The sequence below is a fragment of the Pongo pygmaeus genome, chromosome X, assembly GCF_028885625.2.
Source record: "Pongo pygmaeus isolate AG05252 chromosome X, NHGRI_mPonPyg2-v2.0_pri, whole genome shotgun sequence".
Classification (NCBI taxonomy): domain Eukaryota; kingdom Metazoa; phylum Chordata; class Mammalia; order Primates; family Hominidae; genus Pongo; species Pongo pygmaeus.
In genome coordinates this window covers 139,276,851-139,300,825 of record NC_072396.2, presented here as the reverse complement: position 1 = coordinate 139,300,825, position 23,975 = coordinate 139,276,851, and the positions used below count along the sequence as shown (strand labels likewise).

At 39.0% G+C, this 23,975-nt stretch overlaps 1 protein-coding gene across 10 annotated transcripts in view; it reads right to left on the bottom strand.

Annotated features, from left to right (window-relative positions):
* Positions 1 to 520: 520 nt before the first annotated feature.
* The window catches only part of PABIR3 (PABIR family member 3), a 49,539-nt gene continuing 26,084 nt past the window's right edge, over positions 521 to 23,975 (bottom strand). For 4 of the 10 annotated variants that reach the window (XM_054471427.2, XM_054471428.2, XM_054471430.2 and 1 more), the window contains 8 exons: positions 21,472 to 21,528; positions 10,309 to 10,352; positions 10,151 to 10,205; positions 8,078 to 8,170; positions 7,582 to 7,670; positions 6,324 to 6,385; positions 2,653 to 2,749; positions 521 to 1,449 (listed from right to left, as the gene is read on the bottom strand). In XM_054471427.2, coding sequence (XP_054327402.1) covers positions 1,323 to 1,449; positions 2,653 to 2,749; positions 6,324 to 6,385; positions 7,582 to 7,670; positions 8,078 to 8,170; positions 10,151 to 10,205; positions 10,309 to 10,352; positions 21,472 to 21,528 — 624 coding nt within the window. In that variant the 3' untranslated portion in view covers positions 521 to 1,322. Of the gene's footprint in view, positions 1,450 to 2,301; positions 2,461 to 2,652; positions 2,750 to 6,323; positions 6,386 to 7,581; positions 7,671 to 8,077; positions 8,171 to 10,150; positions 10,206 to 10,308; positions 10,353 to 21,471; positions 21,529 to 23,975 lie in introns of those variants that run through there. The other 6 variants (XM_054471429.2, XM_063660563.1, XR_008497080.2 and 3 more) reach the window with 6 other exon arrangements.

The following is a 23,975-nucleotide window of genomic DNA, read 5'->3' as shown; positions in this document are numbered from 1 at the left end:
TAAACCATTCTGAGCTTCATTTCATGAGAGTATGTTTCTATTTTTCAAAATGCTAATACTACCCCCAACTACTTACAGCACATATTTTAAATTTCATTTTTTTTTTTTTTTTGAGACAGAGTCTCGCTCTGTTGCCCAGGCTGGAGTGCAGGGTCTCGGCTCACTGCAACCTCCGCCTCCCGGGTTCACGCCATTCTCCTGCCTCAGCCTCTCGAGTAGCTGGGATTACAGGTGCCCGCCACCACGCCCGGCTAATTTTTTGTGTTTTTAGTAGAGACGGGGTTTCACCATGTTAGCCAGGATGGTTTCGATCTCCTGACCTTGTGATCCACCCGCCTCGGCCTCCCAAAGTGCTGGTATTACAGGCATGAGCCACCACGCCCAGCCTAAATTTAAATTTTTTAACACACAGTTTTTCCTATTAAAAAAAAAAAAAACCCTTAAGATTTTCGAATAGAAAATCAGGGTTTAAACAAACATTTATAGCCCTTAGGGAACAATTGGAAGCACATGATTTTCGCAGAAAAGTCCTGACATATTAAGCCTGTATTTAATCACATCAGTAGTCATGATGATGAATAAAACGTAAATGATAAAAATGTAAAAGACTACAATTTATCAGCATTTTCCCACACTTAATTAGAATACAAAATTAATCAGGGTTAATCAGGTTGAGTACCAATTGAATGAAGCCTCAATTACATATTATTTTCTTTCTATTCAATTAACTTTAATTCATCTTGCTCTTCTCCTACCTACTGCTTCCCAACAAATTGAATATCTAAGGATTCATGTGCAAAATAAGCAATCCTTGGATCAGTATGGTATAACTTAGTCGTAAAAATTGCCTTTGATATGTGACTTTTCTTTACCAAGTGGAAGCTAGTAGTTACTGAAAACAGCATTAAAGACTAGCATGGATCATTAAGTACATAATTGTTAAACATCATTTTACTTTGTTAATTGAACAATTATATTTTATCAGAATTATGTTTCATAAGATTATTTTAAAAAGTCAAGGTACAGCATTTTCTAGAAAATAGCAGCCTTACAATTTATGCTTGTATCTTCAACATGGTTCTTATTTGGAAAACATCTTTAACATATTATTACATTAAATTTAAGGACGTACACAAGAATTATACACGCAAGTTCTATAGATAAATAGAATTTTAGGAAATTGAGGAAAAAGATAAATAGGAGATAGTTTAAATTATACAGTACAATTCTCATTGCTCTGACTTGGTTTGCTTGATGTGTGTGTTTCTCCATTGGTGAGAAAGTCTTGGGATGGGTGAATCATTTAGTTGAAAGTTTGTCTACTAGAACAAATGAGAACCAGTATCAGAAGGTGACACAGGAGAGTTTGTGACAGTGCCGATTTCAGCTGACGAATTACCAGAAGATCCAGCATTGCTGTTGTTTCCATCAAAAGTAGCTGGAAGTAGACTAGAAGAAGAAAATGCCACTCACTGATAGCAGAACTCAAGAGATCTCTTTGTATACTCTGCTTTGTCTACACATGAATGCAAAATACATGACTAACAACTGGCACTTGTCACAAGCAAAGTTTTTTAAGAGTCATACAATGAAACCACCAGTAACAATAAATAGAAATCCACGGCCAGGTGTGGTGGCTTATGCCTGTAATCCAAGCCCTTCGCAAGGCCGAGGCAGGTGGATCACGAGGTCAGGAGCTCAAGACTGGCCTGACCAATATGGTGAAACCCCATCTCTACTAAAAATACAAAAATTAGCCAGGTGTGGTGGCACACGCCTGTAGTCCCAGCTACTCAGGAGGCTGAGGCAGGAGAATTGCTTGAACCCAGGAGGTAGAGGTTGCAGTAAGCCGAGATGGTGCCACTGCACTCCAGCCTGGGAGACAGAGCAAGACTCTGTCTAAAACAAAACAAACAAACAAACAAAAAAAAGAAAGAAATCCATTCCGGTATTTCCTATTTTTATCATTAAAACATGCTTTCTTAGGCATGCTTTTCAATAATACTCTCAACCCAACAAGGTAGACAAAAATCTAAGGAAGAAAAGATGGGCAGAAGATGACTTTTTCCAAGGATGCATTTTTATGTATTTCTCTAATATCTCTTAATCTAATGCCAAAATCTCACTTCTAAAACTGTATCCACCATATATTAGTGTCACACACATCTCATAAGAAAAACACTCCGCCAGGTGACATGACTCACGCCTGTAATCCCAGCACTTTAGGAGGCCAAGGCAGGCGGATTGCTTGAGCCCAGGAGTTTGAGACCAGCCTGGGCAACATGGAAAAACCCCATCTCTACAAAAAATACAAAAATCAGCCAGGCGCGGTGGTGCACACCTGTGGTCCCAGCTACTCAGGAGGCTGAGGTAGGAGGACTGCTTGAGCCTGGGAGGTGGAGGTTGAAGTGAGCCAAGATTGTGCCACTGCACTCCCAGCCTGGGTGACACAGTGAGACCCTGTCTCAGAAAAAGAAAAAAAAGAAAATAAAATAACTCAAGTTTATAGTATCCATTTGGAATATTAGTTTAAAAACTTCTAAGAACAGTTAATAACGTACCATAATTCTGAATACATACAATAGCTAAAGTAGACTTAAAAACAAAGCAAAAATGATCAATGAATGTTTAAAATGTCATGTTAATACTCACCACACATTATTTTCTGACAGTTGGGAAGTATCAGAAGAAAGCATGTTGGTTGTGCCTTGGAAGATCTTTCTTGGTTGATATTGAAATGCCATTTCACCTACGACAATACAGAAGATCAAGGTAGATATGTTTTATTTAACATGTTTATTATTATTTTAATTGCAAAAGTAATACTTATTCACTGCAATTAATTTATAAAATACAGAAAAGCACAAAGAAAACAATTTTAAGTAACCATTATCCAGACATAACCATTCTTTAGTAATTTTTGAATATGTTATATACACAATTGATTTTTAAATAACATTGGGTTTGTACCATATATAATGTTTTTAGATTTACTTTTTGTTTTCAATGATTATAATTTTCTTATATTATTAACTAAATTCTATAAGATGATATTATTATTATTATTATTATTATTTTGTGAAGAAGTCACTCTGTCACCCAGGCTGGAGTGCAGTGGCATGATCTGGGCTCACTTCAACCTCCGCCTCCCTGGTTCTAGCGATTCTTGTGCCTCAGCCTCCAGAGTAGCTGGGATTACAGGTGCAAACCACCACGCCCAGCTATTTTTTATATTTTTAGTAGAGACAGGGTTTCACTATGTTGGCCAGGCTGGTCTCAAATTCCTGGCCTCAGGTGATTCACCCACCTTGGCCTCCCAAAATGCTGGGATTACAGGCATAAGCCACTGTGCCCGGCCCTGCAAGATGATTTGATATACCTATGTAGTAAGGCTGTTTAATGAGTTTAATGTCATTCTTTATTTTAAAACTTTAGGTTGTTGCTATCTTTATTTTGCTAAATGTACACAATGAACTAAATAAGTAAGTTCTTTTACAGCACATAATGAACAAAATAATTGTATCTTTAGAGATTAAAGTAGAACATCTAATCTCAAAAAAAAAAACTGCATTTCTGTAATCTTTGCCTTGAAGTAAATGTTAAAATCTGCACAGTGTTTCACATTCATATGATAATCATTTCTGGACCTGAGCAAAACTGACATTCAAGCCCATAACTTCTATTTGAATGATAAAACCCTAAGGTCACCATTAAGATATTGCATAGACCTTCCACAGAAGTGTAATCATGGCTCATAAAGTTTAAAAGAAGTCTGGTGTCCCGTGCCTTGCCAGATTACACTTATGTCACTATAGAAAAACTACTCAGCTCTCCTTTTTGGTTTAACATTGAAAACATGACAAATCAAAACAAATTCCTCATAAAAGAAAATTAGATCTTTCTTTGCTAAAAGCAGCATTACTTGTCAAACGATATTTATAGCTGCTCAATTTCTGCAGTATTCCGATGTGAAGGCTTATTTGCTCTCGCTTATTCCTTTTTTTTTTTTTTTTTTTTCAGACAGAGTCTTACTCTGTTGTCCAGGCTGGAGTGCAGTGGTGTGATCTTGGCTCACTGCAATTTCCGCCTCCTGGATTCAGGCAATTCTCCTGCCTCAGTCTCCTGAGTAGCTGGGATTACAGGCACGCACCACCACCCTCGGCTAATTTTTGTATTTTTAGTAGAGACAGGGTTTTGTCATGTTGGCCAGGCTGGTCTTGAATTCCTGACCTCAAGTCATCCGCTTGCCTCGGCCTCCCAAAGTGCTGGGATTACAGGCATGAGCCACTGTGCCCGGCCCATGCTCTCGCTTATTCCTAATGGAAGTCACTGCTGCTTCTCACCATAAAATATGACGTCATATGCTTTGGAGATGCTAATCTTGATCTCACTTCACATAATCCTCATTCTTTTTAGTTCCCCCCGCCCCCTGCCTCAGGACCTCTCTTTTATTTTTATGCTACCTTTCTCCCACATTTAATTTGTATTAATGGGGTCCAAATAGGACACAGTTTGTTGTTTCCCAAATGAATATGCATATTCCAAAATATATGAATAAATTTCAATTTGTTTATCTGTTATTGTATCTGGCCAAAAATGGCCAAATGAATTTTCAGCACATTTGTACAGGCCATGCTTTGGAGGGTGGGGTATGACTTAAAATATGGACTAGGTGGTATATACAGAATTTGCTTTGGAGTTCCCTCAGGGACACCTCAAAGAAATAAGGCAGTCATCTTTCAGAGCAGCTGAAAACCAAGTGTGAGACAGGTCACATCTCCGAAGACACTGGGCAGAAACTACATCTTTTATGTTAAAATTGATCTATAAAAATAATTTTTAAATCATAAAGTCTAAGAAAACTCCAGATACTTTTCATGTGATAACATATTTATGTATACATGTCTCAAAAGGAGAACTCTTTTAATCTGGTAAAACACTCCTCAATTTAAGCGTACTTTATTTTAAATACTCAATTGATCCTTGACTTCTAACAGCTCTTAAACTGCTGATATATTTGAATATTTTTTCAACACTAGCCCGAATTTCACAGCACATGTAAAAGACCCCTAAGCTTAGGAACTGAAGCATCTTCATAAAACAATGTGCTTACTTTGGAAAAGAGTATTTTCCAGAATTTATCTAGCCCTTAATCTTAGAATACAAAATGTACATGCTGAGTTAGTTATGTTGTTAGGAAGACTGCCATTAATTAATCCAAAATATACAAAGAACATTAAAGCACATTTCAGTTTCTCTCCTTTTTTTATTCTTCTTACTCCTCTTTCTTACCTTAATAGATTTTTCACAATACACATTTTTAAGTTTAATCTCCTTTCCTATTCACCCATTTCCCCTCCCCTTTGTGTTAAAAATTGTACTAAATACACAGGCTTATGCTTGCAATCTCAGCACTTTGGGAGGCCGAGGTGGGCGGATAACCTGAGGTCAGGAGTTCGATAACAGCCTGGCCAACATGGTGAAACCCTGTCTCTACTAAAAATACAAAAAAAATAGCTGGACATGGTGGCAGGCACCTGTAATCCCAGCTACTGGTGAGGCTGAGGCAGGAGAATCGCTTGAACCCGGGAGGAGGAGGTTGCAGTGAGCCAAGATTGCGCCACTGCACTCCAGCCTGGGTGACAGAGCAAGACTCTGTCTCAAGAGAAAAAAAAAAAGGAAGAAGAGCATAATTTAGTGAGGTACGATTGAGAAGGGGGATCCAGGATTGTAGGAGTTTTTAAAAAAGACATCTTTCCACTGCCCTTTTATTCTTTCCACTGCCCTTTTATTACTGAGTAGGTGGGTCACTTTCCATATATTTAACCAAAAATAACTCCCATAAAGAAACTAAACACCAAAGAACATACACCTTCATATATATTTTTAGTGTTGTAAGTGGATCTAATTTGTGTCAACTTATTCATATGGTAGCAATGTGTGTGTGTGGCAGTGAGGCAGGGGTTGACATTCAGCAAAATACTTGATGACTGACTCACTCTATTTGTTCATTCATTCATTTATTCTCTACATTGTTTTAGAAAGTAATGAAGATAGCTAGCTTGGTGAATTATATTGAAAATCATAATAGCCAACTAAATTGGAATTAAATTTCTCAATTCACATTTATATATCATTTTAGAGTTTTCAAAATGTCCTTATACATATTTCTAGTTGCATAAAATGAAAGGCCTCTAATACCTTATTAAATATATTTTAAATAAATAAAGCCTTTAAAAATACATTTTTGTATAACATTTGATTTTAGATATTTTATAAAATAACTTAAAGTTATATTTACTTCTACTGGTAGATAAAAGTACCTTTTCTTTTTAATGGTCCAAGGATACTTGGTCTAATAATGTTGGTAGGATTTTGACTTCTTCTAAAATAAAATCATCATGATCATTATAAGAAATATTTTTTAACAAAATCAGCAATGACTATTTCATTATAACAGATCTAAGGACATACACAAAAACGGGACTCTGTGTAGGACATTACATCATTTTACTGCTTTTCTTTGTTTTTATTTTTATTTTTTTTCTGAGACAGAGTTTGGCTCTTGTCACCCAGGCTGGAGTGCAGTGGCGCGATTTAAGCTCGCTGCAGCCTCCGCCTCCTGGGTTCAAGTGATTCTCCTGCCTCAGCCTCCCAAGTAGCTGGGATTACAGGCATGCACCACCACACTTGGATAATTTTGTATATTTTTAGTAGAGACAGGGTTTCACCATGTTGGCCAGGCTGGTCTCGAACTCCTGACCTTAGGTGATCTGCCCACCTTGGCCTCCAAAAGTGTTGGGATTACAGGTGTGAGCCACCATGCTCGGCCATTTTACTGCTTTTCTTTACATATGGATAAAAACTGGAATGCCTTAGGAGCAAACTATCTTCTAATTCTCAAGGATTCAGGATTTTGAATCCTAGAGTCTACAAAAACCTACATTCCTGGCTGGGACTTGCCTTGAATGAAGGTGAGAATCACGGATGAAGTTGTTTAAAGTTCTAGAGATAGCTCTGATCCTTATTAACAAACTTGGTTAGAGAAAGATTATGTATTAGCAGGGTGAAGGAATTACTAAATTCTTCTTATGTTCTTAGTCACCTGACTTTTTCAATATACCAAATGATAAACTGAAACAGTGACTTTTTTTTTTTTTTTGAGATGGAGTTTTGCTCTTGTTGCCCAGGCTGGAGTGCAATGGCGCAATCTCAGCTCACCGCAACCTCCACCTCCTGGGTTCAAGCGATTCTCCTGCCTCAGCCTCCCGAGTAGCTGGGATTACAGACATGCGCCACCACGCCCGGCTATTTTTGTATTTTTAGTAGAGACGGGGTTTCTCCATGTTGCTCAGGCTGGTCTTGAACTTCCTACCACAGGTGATCCACCCACCTCGGCCTCCCAAAGTGCTGGGATTACAGGCATGAGCCACCGTGCCCAGCTGAAACAATGACATTTTAATTTCCCTAAAAAGAAGTCACTTCTTTGGTTGGCACAAAACTTGGAGCTATAATTTCTTTTAAGTTTCTATAATTCTTATTTTATAAGCAATTTGGTATTTTCATATAACACAAACTTACATGATGTATTGTTGCATAGGACTGGGAATAGGACTTGAAGGCGAACCAGTGCAACTCACACAAGTTTGTAATGATGGAGAGAAACACTGCTAAAATCAAATTGGAACAGAGGTTTTAAAACCGCCACTTTTCTCAGAAAGCAGATCATTGGTTTCCTAGGGAGGGGCAGGGATGGTAGGGAGGGAGACTGGGGTACAAAAGATCATTAGGAAATTGTTTTGAGTGTGGGAACTGTTCAATATCTTGATTATGGTTGTGGCTACAGGATTATACACAATTACCAAAATTAATCTAACCCTATGCTTTAAAGTTGGTGAATTTTATTACATATAAGTAATACTTGAAGAAATGAAAAAGAAGGGAAAAATGTTAGTTAGAATCAGATGTACTGTGACAAAATATATCCCCGAAAATATTTGTGTTGGTGACCATTAATGTTCCTAAATATTTCCTAAATATTTCAAGAGACATAGACTTTTAGGTACTCCTTTCTTACCTTCCCAGTCTTCTTGATGGAAGAAGCCACTGAGGATACTGGAATTAAATCAATGCGCTTTAGAGAGGATGATTTCTGTAAGCCGTTGTCATTCTGTGTAAGCAGAAAGCAGTGTACAATTGTAGCACCAATTGCTTATTAATCAAATACTTGAGATACCTGTTGCACAGGGAAGTGAGTCCTTACTACTGAGTCACTGGCTGCACAATGGTGAAGAGCTCTCGTCATCCTAAAGCAATCATCAGGGAACCCAAAATTCACTTCAATAAGCAAAGGCACCCTTTTCCCTTTTGGGGATGAGGGCTATATGGTGATTGAGGGGCTTCCCAGCATGCCAGAAAGTCCTAGAATATGAGTAATCAATACCATAAACACAAATCCTAAATTTAAGCTCTTCTCTTTGGCTTTGAACTGTGCTTTGCTATTGAAAACTATAATGCTACATCCAGGAAAGGACCAAAAAGGTTTTGGCTAGAACTTAGAAGCAAATGAGACAGCAGGAATAATTACATTTATGGAAATTGTCTCTAGATTTTACATAGACAAAATCAGTACTTCATAATTCAGGATTTTAAAATCTGCCCTTTTCTTTCTAAAATAAGCCAAGTGTGTATTACATGTGCCCTTCCTCTTCCTAACACACTTACGATTCTCTTACTCATCCATGCCAATACCTAAAGTAATTAGAATTGGGCCAGTTAAAGGACTCCAGCAGTATCGATCAATTGTATTAGCACCAAAACATGAAAAGTGACAGGCTCCAGAGATTATCTACTCATTCTCCTGGACTTACTCCAAAATCAGGGATAACTGCTCATGTAAGGTACTCAGGTCTCAAAGGAAAATAAGATGACATTGCTTCTGTTGATGATCCATTTCCATATCGAATAACTCCAAAATCTGAAGATTGACATTAGTCAGAATCTCTCCTATTCAATTTTCAGCTCAGTACTTGTTTTTCACTATCTGGGATGTCCATAGAAAAGAACACTAAATATCATTCAGCTACCACAACTAGGTAACCACAGTGTGCACACAGACATTTAAAAATGTTAACAAGAGATGAAACTAAATTCTAAGTATGTTTAAATTAAAGGTTTTATATTAAAATGTTAGTGGGAGAATGTGTTACAGGCTGATATGGTGTGGCTGTGTCCCCATTCAAATCTCATCTTGAACTGTAATCCGCATAATCCCCACGTGTTGTGGGAGGAACCTGGTGGGAGGCAATAGAATCATGAGGGCAAATTCCCCAATGCTGTTCTCGTGATAGTGAGTTCTCACGAGATTTGATGGCTTTATAAGCATCTGGAATTTCCCCTGCTGGCACTCATTCTGTCTCCTGCCACCCTGTGAAGAGGTGCCTTCTGCCATAATCGTAAATTTCCTGAGGCCTCCCCAGCCATGCAGAACTGTGAGTCAATTAAACCTCTTTCCTTTGTAAATTACCCAGTCTTGGGTATTTCCTTATAGCAATGTGAGAACGGACTAACACACAGGCATAAAAATGCAATATTTTTCTAGTAAGTCTATTGTCTGTGGTTTAAGGCTCCTAATATATAGTTCATAAATTATGGAGAAGGGAGTGAAATCATTTATTGTTTTGTTATCTAAGCACTTTAACTAGTGCAACTGAACTTTTTTTATGCCTACTAGCACATAGAAGAAACTGGTCCACAACAGCCATGGTTTTGTGTCACAAAACTGTTTACTTTGAACCCCACTTTCAAATAATGATAGCTATTTTTATGAGTAAATCATGAAGTATTTCTCAAGAGCAATCAAGGGCTAGGCGCAATGGCTCAAGCCTGTAATCCTAGCATTTTGGGAGGCTGAGGCAGGAGGATCCATTGAGTTCAGGAGTTCAAGACCAGCCTAGACAATATAGTGAGACCTTGTCTCAAAAAAAAAAAAATTAAAAAGAGCACTCAAAAATTATTTATGCAACAGATACAATTTTTGTTTCAAACTAGAGCTTAGATTTCTAGAGATTACAGCAAAACTAGATATGCCAACACTGCAAGTCAGTAAAAATTTGAAATTTTCTACAAAACTGAAGTTATAATATCATACCAGTTTCAAGCCTTCTTCCCAAGATTGACTTATCTGTATCACAGTTTGTAGCTTCCTACAAAAGAAAAGAAATCAAAACTGCAGTTTGCCCACCTGAAAGAAAAGATATAATTAAATATACAAATTACCAGAATAGTAATTCAAAGTACAGTACTCACCATTCATACATTGTTTCTCTATTTATTAAATCCATGGCTTCTTCCTGTAAAGGTAGGAAAATGAGAATAAACTGAATACCCAGTTCCTATGGTTTTATAAAATTTGATTTCATTTGGATGCACCATTATTTTTATTCACTAGGCTATAGAAGAACTAGAGAATAAATAAATCTCTAAACGAGTATCTGGTTCTCTACCCTTTATTGCTTCACAAATTATCACACCAAAGATCTATTACTTATGCATTACAGTACATCAGTTATGCAGGAACTGATCCGATGAAAAACTTTGTACTTTTCTTTATTCAAAAGCAAAAACATTAAGCATTCAAAATTATACAGTTTTCCCTGAACTTTTTAAAGGTCTACTAGGACAGAGAAGAAACTTGTCCACAATAGCTATGGATGGCCATTAATACTATGATATTAATAAAAATTACTCACAGTACACAGACAACAAATTAAATGTCTATCAGGGTAAGTTTGCTTATGTAAATGATGAGACAAACATAACAAGTCTAGTCATTGACATCAGAAAACAACTATTACATATTAAATGGGAGACAAATGGATCCTGTTTATGTAAAATTGTAAGAGAGGTGCTCAGAAAGATGTTCACCAGAAACTTAACAGTGGTTATCAATGAGTAGTGAGATCTGGAGTAATGTATTCTTTCTTCCTTTGTACATTGCTATATTATTTGACTTTTTATTAATATGCAAGTATCATTTTCACATAGGTAGTTTTTTTTTTAATAACCCACCTATAGAAAGACATTCATGTTCATGGATTGGGACAATGTTTAGATGACAATTTTACCCAAAGTGATCAACAGATGCAATGCGCCCCTTACCAAAGTCCCAATCACATTTTTTACAGAAACAGAAAAACCCATCTGAAAATTCATATGGAATATTAAAGGACCCCAAATAGCCAAAGCAGTCTTTGAAAAGATGAACAAAGCTGGAGGATTCATACTTTCTGATTTCAAAGCTTCCTACAAAACTACATAGTCAAAACAGTGTAGTTCTGGCATAAAAACAGATGCATACCAACACTTTGTGAGGCCGAGGCAGGCGAATCACCTGAGGTTGGGAGTTCGAGACCAGCCTGGCCAACATGGTGAAACCTCATCTCTACCAAAAATACAAAATGTAGCCAAGTGTGGTAGCACACACCTGTAATCCCAGCTACTCAGGAGGCTGAGGCACAAGAATTGCTTGAACCCTGGAGGCAAAGGTTGCAGTGAGCTGAAATTGCACTACTGTACTCCAGCCTGAATGACAGAGAGCAACACTCTGTCTCAAAAAAAAAAAAAAAGAACATGCATATAGCAATGGAACAGAATACAGCGCACAGAAATAAGCCTTCAAACCGGGCGTGGTGGCTCACGCCTGTAATCCCAGCACTTTGGGAGGCCGAGGTGGGCGGATCACGAGGTCAGGAGATCGAGACCATCCTGGCTAACATGGTGAAACCCCGTCTCATCCATATGAAGATGACGATAAGAATGAGGATGATGAGGTGGCTGTACAGTTCTCATCACACTGCCTGGCAAACAGTTCAGTGCTTAACACATATTAGCTATTTTTATTATTATTCAATAGGTAATGGGAAGCCATTGTGACATTTTGTATGGGGGGAAAAAAGTGAAAATGATGTTTTTTTTAAAAAAAAAGTTGGCCAGGCGCAGTGGCTCGTGTGTGTAATCCCAGCACTTTGGGAGGCCGAGGTGGGTGGATCATGAGGTCAGGAGATTGCGACCATCCTGGCTAACACGGTGAAACCCCATCTCTACTAAAATTAGCCGGATGTGGTGGTGGGTGCCTGTAGTCCCAGCTACACGGGAGGCTGAGGCAGGAGAATGGCGTGAACCCGGAAGGCAGAGGTTGCAGTGAGCCAAGATCGCGCCACTGAACTCCAGCCTGGGCGACAGAGCGAGACTCTGTTTCAAAAAAAAAAATTTTTATCTTGGTCTTGATTGTGGAAGTTGGATAAACTGGGAGAGACAGAAAATCTATTGGGATATTATTTCAGTAATCTAGACCTATGGGACAGAAGAAGGAAGCAGCAGTGACAACAAAGAGGATATTGTCAAGGAAGAATTAGTAGGATTAGAAGCCTAATTGGATACAGTAGAAAAATAAGGAAGAACTGAAGATAAATCAAGAGCTCTGAGTCTTAAACCTGTGACTATTTTGATACCATACAATGAGGTATCAAATCGAGAGCTTTGAGTCCTAACACTGTGACTATTTTGATACCATACAATGAGGTATCAAATTGAGAGCTTTGAGTCTTAAAACTGTGACTATTTTGATACCATACAATGAGGTATCAAATCGAGAGCTTTGAGTCCTAAAACTGTGACTATTTTGATACCATACAATGAGGTATCAAATCGAGAGCTTTGAGTCTTAAAACTGTGACTATTTTGATACCATACAATGAGGTACAGAAAATGAGGGAATTGGAAAAGGTAATTTAAGAAGATAATTAGTCTTTTAAAACAATGGAATAACAGTAAATTCAGCAAAATGTAATTGTTAGTATAGTTCTTCGATTTAATATTATATAGATATTCTCCTCTAGTGTGAAAGTCAAAGTATTTTGTAGTTCATTCGGTCAACAAGTAAAGAGCAGGTAGTTTTGTGAAACTGAGATAGAATTCTGCTTAATATTCCTCCCACTGAAAGTTGGAGCATTAGCTAAAATCAGCTATTGAAGGTTGTTAGGAGAAGAGTGTTGACTCTTTTTCATTTATGTCTTGCCTATTTCCAAAATGGATTCGAGATGGCTTATAATAAAATAAGATTGTTAAAATAAGTATAAAAGGTCAAGAGCCATGCATTATAACTGTAAGAAGCAGAGTACAGTATACTAGAAACCTAGTTTAAGGAGAGTTATTATACTTGGATGTTAAAGTTAGCTTTCCATTTTTCAGGATACATGGTAAAAATGGGAACTGTAAGTTACCAACTTTTGCTCTCCGAGGAGACTACATCTGAAAGATTTTAGTTACTGAGTGCCTGCACAGTACCCAATAAAGGCTTGTTGAAAGAACGAAACAATCTGTAAACTAAGATCAAATTTAAAATTTTTTTTTTTGAGAAGGAGTCTTACTTTGTCACACCAGCTGGAGTGAGTGCAATGGTACAATCTCAGCTCACTGCAACCTCTGGCTCCCGGGTTCAAGCGATTCTCCTGCCTCAGCCTCCCGAGTAGCTGGGATTACAGGCATGCCTCACCAGGTCTGGCTAATTTTTACATTTTTAGTAGAGATAGGGTTTCTTCATGTTGGTCAGGCTGGTCTCGAACTCCTGACCTCAGGTGATCCGCCCGCCTCGGCCTTCCAAAGTGCTGAGATTACAGGCGTGAGCCACCGTGCCTGGCCAGCAAATTAAAAAATTTTTTTTTTTAAAGACAGAGTCTTCTTATGTTGCCCAGGCTGGTCTTGAACTCCTGGCCTCAAGTGATCCTCCTGCTTTGGCCTCTCAAGTCACTGGAATTACAGGCACGAGCCACCATGCCCAGCTCAATTTCTTTTTATTGATTTTTACTTAAGACACTACAGAGAAAGTTAAGTTGTTACTGGGTGCCAATGACTCATATCCTGTTTAACAAATCAGGAATTAAATATAAAGCTATATAACAAAAAACTGTGAGCAGACTGTTATGGGTTGAATTGTGTCCCCCCAAATTCCAGTGTTGAAGTCCTAATCCCCAGTGCCTCAGGATGTGACCTTATTTAGAGACAGAATATTTTCAGAAGCAAGCAGGTTAGGATGAGGTCATTAGGGTGGGCCCTAATCCAATACGACTGCTGTCCTTCATGAAAAGGAGAAACTTAGAAACAAACACATGTACAGAGAGAACACTATGTGAACATGAAGATAGCCATCAACAAGCCAAGGGCAGAGGCCTGGAGCAGATCCTCCCTCACAGTTCTCAGAAGGAATCAACCCTACTGACACCTTTATCTCAGACTTCTAGCCCTAAGAAATGTGAAACAATGTATTTCTGTTGTTTAAGCCGCCCAGTTTGTGATACTTTGCAATGGCAGCCTGAGCAAACTAATATACAAACTGCTTCTGCATGGCACTTATTTATGTTTAGAGCTTTGGGAAACAGGGAACTACAGACTGAATGCATTCGGATCTTTTGGAATACAAGCTCAATTTTTATTAGGGGCCACACATGGTGGCTCATGCCTGTAATGCCAGTACTTTGGGAAACTGAGGCAGGAGTACCACTTGAGGCCAGGATTTCAGGACCAGCCTGGGCACCACAGGGAGATGTCATCTCTCCAAAAATTTAAAAAATTGGCCAGGCGTGGTGGCTCATGCCTGTAATCCCAGCACTTTGGGATGCCGAGGCAGGTGAATCACCTGAGGTCAGGAGTTCTAGACCAGTCAGACCAATATGGTGAAACCCCGTCTCTACTAAAAATACAAAAGTTAGCCGGGTGTGGTGGTGGGTGCCTGTAGTCCCAGCTACTCGGGAGGCTGAGACAGAAGAATTGCTTGAACCCGGGAGGCGAAGGTTGCAGTGAGCCGAGATCATGCCACTGCACTCCAGCCTAGGCAACAGAGAGAGACTCCGTCTCAAAAATAAATAAATTAATTAAATTAAATAAAAAAATTATCCAGGCATGGTGGTGTGCACCTGTAGTCCTAGCTAGTTGGGAGGCTGAGGCAAGAGGATCACTTTAGCCCAGGAGGTTGAGGCTGCAGTGAGCTATGATCATGCCACTACACTCCAGCCTGGGCAACAGAGCAAGAACCTGTCTCAAAAATAGATAAATAAAATAAAATTTTTATTAGAAAGGAAAATTACACAAAATAATTCCTATTTAGGAATAATAACTGTGTTTAGAAAATTAACTTCTAGCTTGATGTCTCAGTCTCTTTAATACTTAGAAAACAGCTAACAACAACAGTTGAGAAGAAATTGTCCATTACCTGCTTAATAGGAAAGGTGTAACATAAACCAAATATTGGCCCAGAACCTAACATTGACTTGGGGCTGTGTGCTCATTTAAATTAAAAGCAAATTTCATCATACTATTTTACAGGAGGCCAGGCGCGGTGGCTCATGCCTGTAATCCCAGCACTTCGAGAGGCCAAGATGGGCGGATCACCTGAGGTCAGGAGTTTGAGACCAGCCTGGCCAACATGGTGAAACCCCCTCTCTACTTAAAAAAAAAAAATTTAGCTGGGTGGGGTGGTGGGCGCCTGTAATCCCAGCTACTCGGGAGGCTGAGGCTACAGAGTCGATTGAACCAGGGAGGCAGACGTTGCAGTGAGCCGAGATCACGCCACTGCACTCCAGCCTGGGCGACAGAGTAAGACTCCGTCAAAAAAAAAAAAAAACAAAACTATTTTACAGGAAATAGAGGATAAAACAACATATTAACACCACATGGAAGCAAAATCAGGATGTGGGACATTTTACAGGACAAATGGCCTCCCTGGTTTCTTCAATAAATAAGAGGCATGGAACAAAAAACAGGCAGAAAATGCTGTTTTACAGCATGGTGCTGGTACCAAAACAGATATAGACCGATGGAACAGAACAGAGACCTCAGAAATAACACCACACATATACAACCATCTGCTCTTCGACAAACCTGACAAAAACAAGCAATGGAGAAAGGATTTCCTATTCAATAAATGGTGCTGGGAAAACTGGCTAGCCATATGCAGAAAACTGAAACTGGACCCCTTCCTTATACTTTATACAAAAATTAACTCAAGATGGATTAAAGATTTAAATGTAAAACCCAAAACCATAAAAACCATAAAAACCCTAGAAGAAAACCTAGGCAATACCATTCAGGACATAGGCATGGGCAAAGACTTCATGACGAAAATGTCAAAAGCAATTCTAACAAAAGCAAAACTTGACAAATAGGATCTAATTAAACTAAAGAACTTCTGCACAGCAAAACAAATTATCATCAGCATGAACAGGCAACCTACAGCATAGGAGATAAGTTTTGCAATCTACCCATCTGACAAAGGTCTAATATCCAGAATCTACAAGGAACTGAAACAAGAAAAAACAAACAACCCCATCAAAAAGTGGGCAAAAGATATGAACAGACACTTCTCAAAAGAAGACATTTATGTGGCCAACAAACATACGAAAAAAAGCTCAACATCACTGAGCATTAGAGAAATGCAAATCAAAACCACAATGACATACCATCTCATGCCAGTCAGAATGGCAATGACTAAAAAGTGAAGAAACAATAGATGCTGGCAAGGCTGTGGAGAAATAGGAATGCTTTTACATTGTTGGTGGGAATGTAAATTAGTTCAACCACTGTGGAAGACAGTGTGGCGATTCCTCAAGGATCTAGAACCAGAAATATCATTTGACCCAGAAATCCCATTACTGAGTATGTACCCAAAGGAATATAAATCATTTTACTATAAAGACACATGCACATGCATGTTTACTGCAGTACTATTTACAATAGCAAAGACATGGAACCAACCTGAATGCCCATCAATGATAGACAGGATAAAGAAAATTTGGTACATATACACCATGGAATACTATGCAGTCATGAAAAGGAATGAGATAATGTCCTTTGCAGGGACATGAATGAAGCTGGAAGCCATCATCCTCAGCAAACTAACATAGGAACAGAAAACCAAACAATGCATGTCCTCACTCATAAGTGGGAGTTGAACAATGAGAACACATGGACACAGGGAGGGGAACAACACACATCAGGGCCTGTTGGGGGGTGGGTGGTGAGGGGAGAGAACTTAGATGACAGATCAATAGGTGCAGCAAACCACCATGGAACACGTATACCTATGTGACAAACCTGCACATTCTGCCCATGTATCCTGGAACACAAAATAAAATAAAATAAAATAAAATAAAATAAAAATGCTGTTTTAAATAAAAGAGATCTAAGAGATATGTATCAACTAAATGTCATATTTGGATTGTGTTTGGATCAGTTAAAAAATGCATTTTTGAGAATTAGGAAAAACATAACATGGATTTAGATGACATTAAGGAATAAGGTAATTTGTTATGCATAATGATGGCATTGTGATTATGGAGAAAAAAAGTCCTTCTCATACCCATAAACTTGAGTAAAAAGATATGTCAGAAATTTTCTTTAAAGCACTCTCTCCCACCCCTAAAAGAGAAGCAGATAGATGAAAAAGGATGTACAAAATGTGGATAATTGTTAAAGCTGGGTGTTAGGTACATGGAGATTCTATATTCCATGTTTTAAATTTTCCATTTAAAAAGATTTTTTTTTAATGCAGTACTCTTGGCACTATGCATAATTACTTACAGTCGTCCCTTGGTATATGTGGGGAATTGGTTCCAGCACCCCCCTACTGCAATACCAAAATCCACACATCCTCAAGTCCACAGTGGGCCTTCTGGAACCCCAGGATACAAAAAGTCAACCATACATATAGGAGGGTTTCACATCACACGCCATTCAAATCCATGTTGTTCAAGTTTGGAGGTTCCTCAAAAAATGAAAAATAGAGTTACCATATGATCCAGCAATCTCACTCCAAGGTATATCACCCACCAAAAAGGAAATCAGCATATAGAAGAGATATCTACGTTCCCATGTTTATTGCAGCACTGTTTACAATACCTAAGATTTGGAAGCAGCCTAAGTATTCATCAACAGATGAATGGATAAAGAAAATGTGATACATATAAACAGTGGAGTACTATTCAGCCATAAAAAGAATGAGATCCAGGCCGGGCACGGTGGCTCACGCCTGTAATTCCAGAACTTTGGGAGGCCGAGGCAGGCAGGATCACCTGAGGTCAGGAGTTCGAGACCAGCCTGGGCAACATGGCAAAACTCTGTCTCTACAAAAAATACAAAAATTAGCCTGTCGCGGTGGCGTGGGCCTATAAACCTAGCTACTCAGGAAGCTGAGGCAGGAAAATCACTTGAACCTGGGAGGCAGAGGCTGCAGTGAGCTGAGATGGCGCCACTGTACTCCAGCCCGGGTGATAAAGCAAGACTGTCTCAAAAAAAAAAAAAAAAAAAAAAAAAAAAAAAAAAAAAAAAGAATGAGATCCAGTCATTTGTAGCAACATGGATGAAACTGGAGGTCATTATGTTAAGTGAAATAAGCCAGGCACAGAAACATCGCATGTTCTAACTTATCTTCTTTTTTCTTTTTTTTTGAGACGGAGTCTCTCGCTCTGCACTCCAGAGTGGAGTGCAGTGACGCGATCTCGGCTCACTGCAACCTCCGCCTCCCAGGTTCAAGTGATTCTTTAGCCTCAGCCTCCTGAGTAGCTGAGATTACAGGCACCCACCACCACGCACAGCTAATTTTTGTATTTTTAGTAGAGACGGGGTTTCACCACGTTGGCCAGGCTTGTCTCGAACTCCTGACCTCAAGTGATCTGCCCACCTCAGCCTCCCAAAGTGCTGGGATTACAGGCGTGAGCCACTGTGCCCAGCCTCATGTTCTCGCTTATTTGTGGGAGGTAAAAATTAAAACACTTGAACTCATGGAGACAGAGATTAGAAGGATGGTTACCAGAGGCTGGGAAGGGTAAATGAGGGGTGGCGAGGAAGTGGGATGGTTAATAGGTACAAAAATATAGTTAGAAAGAACAAATAAAACTCAGCATTTGCTAGCACAACAGGGTGACTATAGTCAATAATAATTTAATTGTACATTTAAAAATAACTAAAAGGATAATTGAATTGTTTGTAACACAAAGGATAAATGCTTGAAGGGATGGATACTCCATTTACCCTGATGTGATTATTACATGTTGCATACCTATATCAAAGGATCTCATGTACCCCATGGCACCCGTAAAAATTAAATTAATTACTTTTTAAAAACCCAGGTTGTTGAAGGGTCAGTTGTAATTCTTTTCATCCTCAAAACAATTCTATGAGATAGCCAATATTATTCCCCCCATTTTGATAAAATCAATGCCCTTATTAATGTTGTTAAAGTTCAGAAGGTAATGGGGAGAGAACCAGACATTTCTGTTTTGCACTTAAAAGGTTAAGTTTAATCGGGACAAAGAAGTCAGTCAAAGAACACATGTAAAGAAATATACAACTTATGCCAGGCACAGTGGCTCACCCCTGTAATCCCAGCACTTTGGGAGGCTGAGGTGAGCAGATCACTTGAGGTAAGGAGTTCGAGACCAGCCTGACCAACATGGTGAAACCCCATCTCTACTAAAAATACAAAAAAATTAGCTGGGTGTGGTGGCATGCGCCTGTGATTCCAGCTACTCGGGAGGCTGAAGCAGGAGAATCCCTTGAACCCAGGAGGTGGAGGTTGTAGTGAGCTGAGACAGCGCCACTGCACTCCCGCCTGGGTGACACAGTGAGACTCCGTCTCAAAAACAAAGGAAAAAAAATGCAACTTAAGATATCTATCAGACCACTAAACTGCTGAAAATAAGTCTTAATTTTCCATTCAATCAGTATCCAGACTGAAAATTAATGTTTTTCTCTTTTCCCATCTCATTCATTTTCTACTTATATTTCATTTTTAAATATTTATAATATGTATTATGTTACTTTGGAAATAAACTGCATTAAACTTATATTCCTAGCCAGTGTAAATTAGTATTTATATCAAGCTTCACCAGCAAATAGCAACACGTAACCCATTTTCAAATATTTGGTTTAATTTAGGAGAAGCAAAGAAACATATTGCACAGATAAACACAAGGTCACTTTACTCCTTTGAACTTGTTTCATTCCTTAAGAATTTCTAAAATAGTTACATACAAAGACAGGAGTAAAAGCAAGTTTTACCTACTAAAAAGTAAAAAAAACAGCCTGGCGCGGTGGCTCACGCCTGTAATCCCTGCAATCTGAGAGGCCGAGGTGGGCAGATCACCTGAGGTCAGGAGTTCAAGACCAGCCTGGCCAACATGATGAAACCCCGTCTCTACTAAAAATACAAAAATTAGCTGGGCGTGGTGGCAGGCGCCTGTAATCCCAGCTACTCGGGAGGCTTAGGCAGGAGAATCACTTGAACCTGGGAGGTGGAGGTTGCAGTGAACCAAGATGGAGCCACTGCACTCCAGTCTGGGCAACAGAGCGAAACTCTGTCTCAAAAAAAAGGAAAAAAACTGTTTTTACCATACTTTCTTGCTAGTGGATAAGCTGACCTTAGGGAAGTCATGCCACAGGGGTGAAAGGGAGAGAGAGAAAAGAAGCAAGAGTTGGAGGACTAATAACTAGGATTACAAGATGGTATTATGGGCTTTGTGCAATGAAACAGGGAAAGGGGAGCTGGAAAATAATCCAGTAATCTGGGGCCAAATCTTGGCTCTGACATTCACCAACTCTGGAGATTGGGTAAATTGCTAAATTTCTCCCCTTTTTAGTTTCTGACCTTATAAAGTTGCTGTAAGATAAAATGAGACCACAAATGTAAAGTACCTATTAGTGCTAAGTGAATAATAAGTTAAGCCTCTCCTAGGGGGAAAAAACGTCTGCTTGTAGCTGGGTCAAAAAAAAAAAAATACCACCTGTGGAGTAGTGGTGATTTGATCTTTTGAGTTCTGTGGCTAATCCTCGGATAATTAAAAGGTTGAATTCTGTATTATGCTTGTGCTATTAAGCATGCATGTGCACATGAGTGCACACCCACCCACCCACATACACCCTCCCAACCACATACACAAACACAAACACACAAACACAGAGACGTGCATGTGTGCACATGGGCACAAAATATAAACCAGTGAGGTACAATGTGTCCCTGAACTCAGATCACTAAGAACAAAACAATAGCATGAAGGCCATTTTATCTGTCAAAAAAACTCATCTGAGGGTTAAAAAAATAATAACTACAGTTATTATGAAGCTGAAAATTAATTTTTATGTATAGCATTCCACTTTCAGATCCCTGGAAGAAAGAAGCTATACTCAAGGTATAAGAGTATGCAGTATTTCTAGAAATTATTAATTAATTAAAATAGTTAATAAGCCAAATAAAGTGCTTCTTAGTTTTGTTTCTTTTTTTTGAAGAAATCATTCCTAGAAATAAAAACTTAATATTATACGTGACCTCACTTAGAATTACTGAAACATAGGTATTTTCACAAAGAAAAATAAAATTTACTTTTTTAAATGAACAGCTGTCAGTTTGGAAAGTCTTCTTACCTGTTTGATTTGATGAAGGCGGCTGATGGAACCATGAAAGGGAGAAGGTGGCAACAACTGAAATTTAAAATATAGAAGTCAAGCTTGCTTTAATGTTTCTGATTAATTACATCTAAACACTAAGTCAATGTTGAATTACCTAAAATATTTATTTAGTGTCTTATGCATGCCAGCAACAGTATCAGTTAGGTTCAAAGTTAAAAAAAGATCCAACTGGATCTTGACTGAAAATTATACTAATCAAAAATCAGCACTTTCCAAAACAGAACAAAATAACTGTTATCATAATAAATACAGAGCAGAACATCAGTAGAGGATTTTGTTTGTCTCTACCTTTTCTTTCCTAAGGCACTAGATCTTAAAATTGCCTCATTTTTCTTGCCAGTTTTAGCCCATCATTAAAGCTTAGTGAGAGGTATTACCCAGAACAAAAAGCTGAAACAGTCATTGAATCAGTAGCTAGCTTGCCAAGCATACTGCCCAAAAATCATAAACAGAATAAGTACATCAAATATCCTGGAATCTAGCTGGGAAACCAAACTTTCATAATATGAAATGACTTTAAGGTAATCACTTTCAAGTCATTTAGCACATTTTACTCTTGGTTGCTAAGATACTTCTTGTCTAGGTCCTTTCTCTTTTTCGGGGCTACTTTTTCCTTTTCAGTCTTTTCTCAAAGCTTATGAGGACCCACACAAGAGGGGAATGAAAGAATGGAGGGATTTAAAGCTAAGTGTGAAAATAAGGCTTGAAAATTACCTTCAGAATTCATTTGTAAACTCTTTCTGTACCGTGGTTATTTCTTAAAATGCCAGATAATGTGTTTACCATATCTTAGTCTCAAATTCTATCTTAAGAGCACATTGAGTTGTACATTCAAAATATTGAATGAGGCCGGGCGCAGTAGCTCATGCCTGTATTCCCAGCACTTTGGGAGGCCGAGGCAGGCAGATCATTTGAGGCCAGGAGTTCAAGACCAGCCTGGCCAACATGGTGAAACCCCGTCTCTACTAAAAATACAAAAATTAGCCGTGCGTGGTGGCACGTGCCTCTGATCCCAGCTACTTGGGATTTTTAAGAAAAATAAAAGAAAAGACCTGGAGGCCAGGCACGGGAGGCTCATGCCTATTATCCCAGCACTTTGAGAGGATCACTTGAGGCCAGGAGTTCAAGACCAGCCTAAGAAGATGGCAAAAACCCACCTCTACAAATATATATATATATATAGAGAGAGAGAGAGAGAGAGAGAGAGAGAGGGAGAGAGCGAGAGAGCACACTGAGCTAGACCCTGAAGATCCAAAGATAAATAAGACATTTTCTTGTCCTTGAGCAAGTCAAAGCAAGAGAGAGCACACTGAGCTAGACCCTGAAGATCCAAAGATAAATAAGACATTTTCTTGTCCTTGAGCAAGTCAAAGTCTAAGTCTAGTTAGCGGAAACTAGGTCACAGCCAAATGGCAGAACAGAGTTATGATTTGGGTTCAAAGGACAGAGTTCAAAGGACAGAGATCTCTGTGTGGGTCTTGGAGAAGTCTTCATAGAGGAGTAGCAACTCATTAGATAGAGAAGAGGAGGGAGGACATTTCAAGGAGTGAGAGGAAACACTCAGGCAGAGAGGAATGTTCAGGGAACAGAAAGGTTCAGGGTGGCTGAAACTTAGTACCTGCGAGGGTGCAACAGGAAACAAATTTAGAGAAATTAGGCTAAAACCAGATTGTAGTTTTTGGACTTTAGCCTTTGAGCACAATAGGAAACCCAGAGCACAGATTCCTCTGAGTTCTTAAACCTCAAAGGTTGTTTAAACAAGATCATATCTGCTTTAAAAAGGTAACCCTAGCAACATCATGCAGAACACATTGATGGTGGATGGAAGAGGGACTAGACGCAGGGTCACAGGCCAGGTCACAGATGGTGAGGGTCTAAATGAAAAAGGGAGAGTGAAGAGAAAGAAGTAGATTGGAGAAATGACCAGAAGGCTGAAAAAGAGGTTGCTAAGGTTCCCAGTAGAAACCAATAGATGGAGTGTGGCCATGAAAGGCAGTAAGAGGAGTGAGTTAGTGAGTGGAGGGAAGATGAGTGTTCAAAAAGCATGTGTTGGGCCAGGTGTGGTGGCTCCTGCCTCTAATCCTAGCACTTCGGGAGGGGGAGGCGGAGGTGGGTGGATCACTTGAGGTCAGGAGTCCGAGACCAGCCTAGCCAACATAGTGAAACCCTGTCTCTCCTAAAAATACAAAAATTAGCCAGGCATGGTGGCAGGTGCCTGTAACCCCAGCTACTCAGGAGGCTGAGGCAGAAGAATCGCTTGAACCTGGGAGGCAGAGCTTACAGTGAGCTGAGATCGTGCCACTGCACTCCAGCCTGGGCAACAGAGCAAGACACCATCTCCAAATAAATAAATAAATAAATAAATAAATAAATAAATAAAGTATGTGTTGGATAAATAAATGTTTCTATGAAGCAGATAGTCTGAATTTTTGCTGAGTTTTAAAATGTATCATATTGCT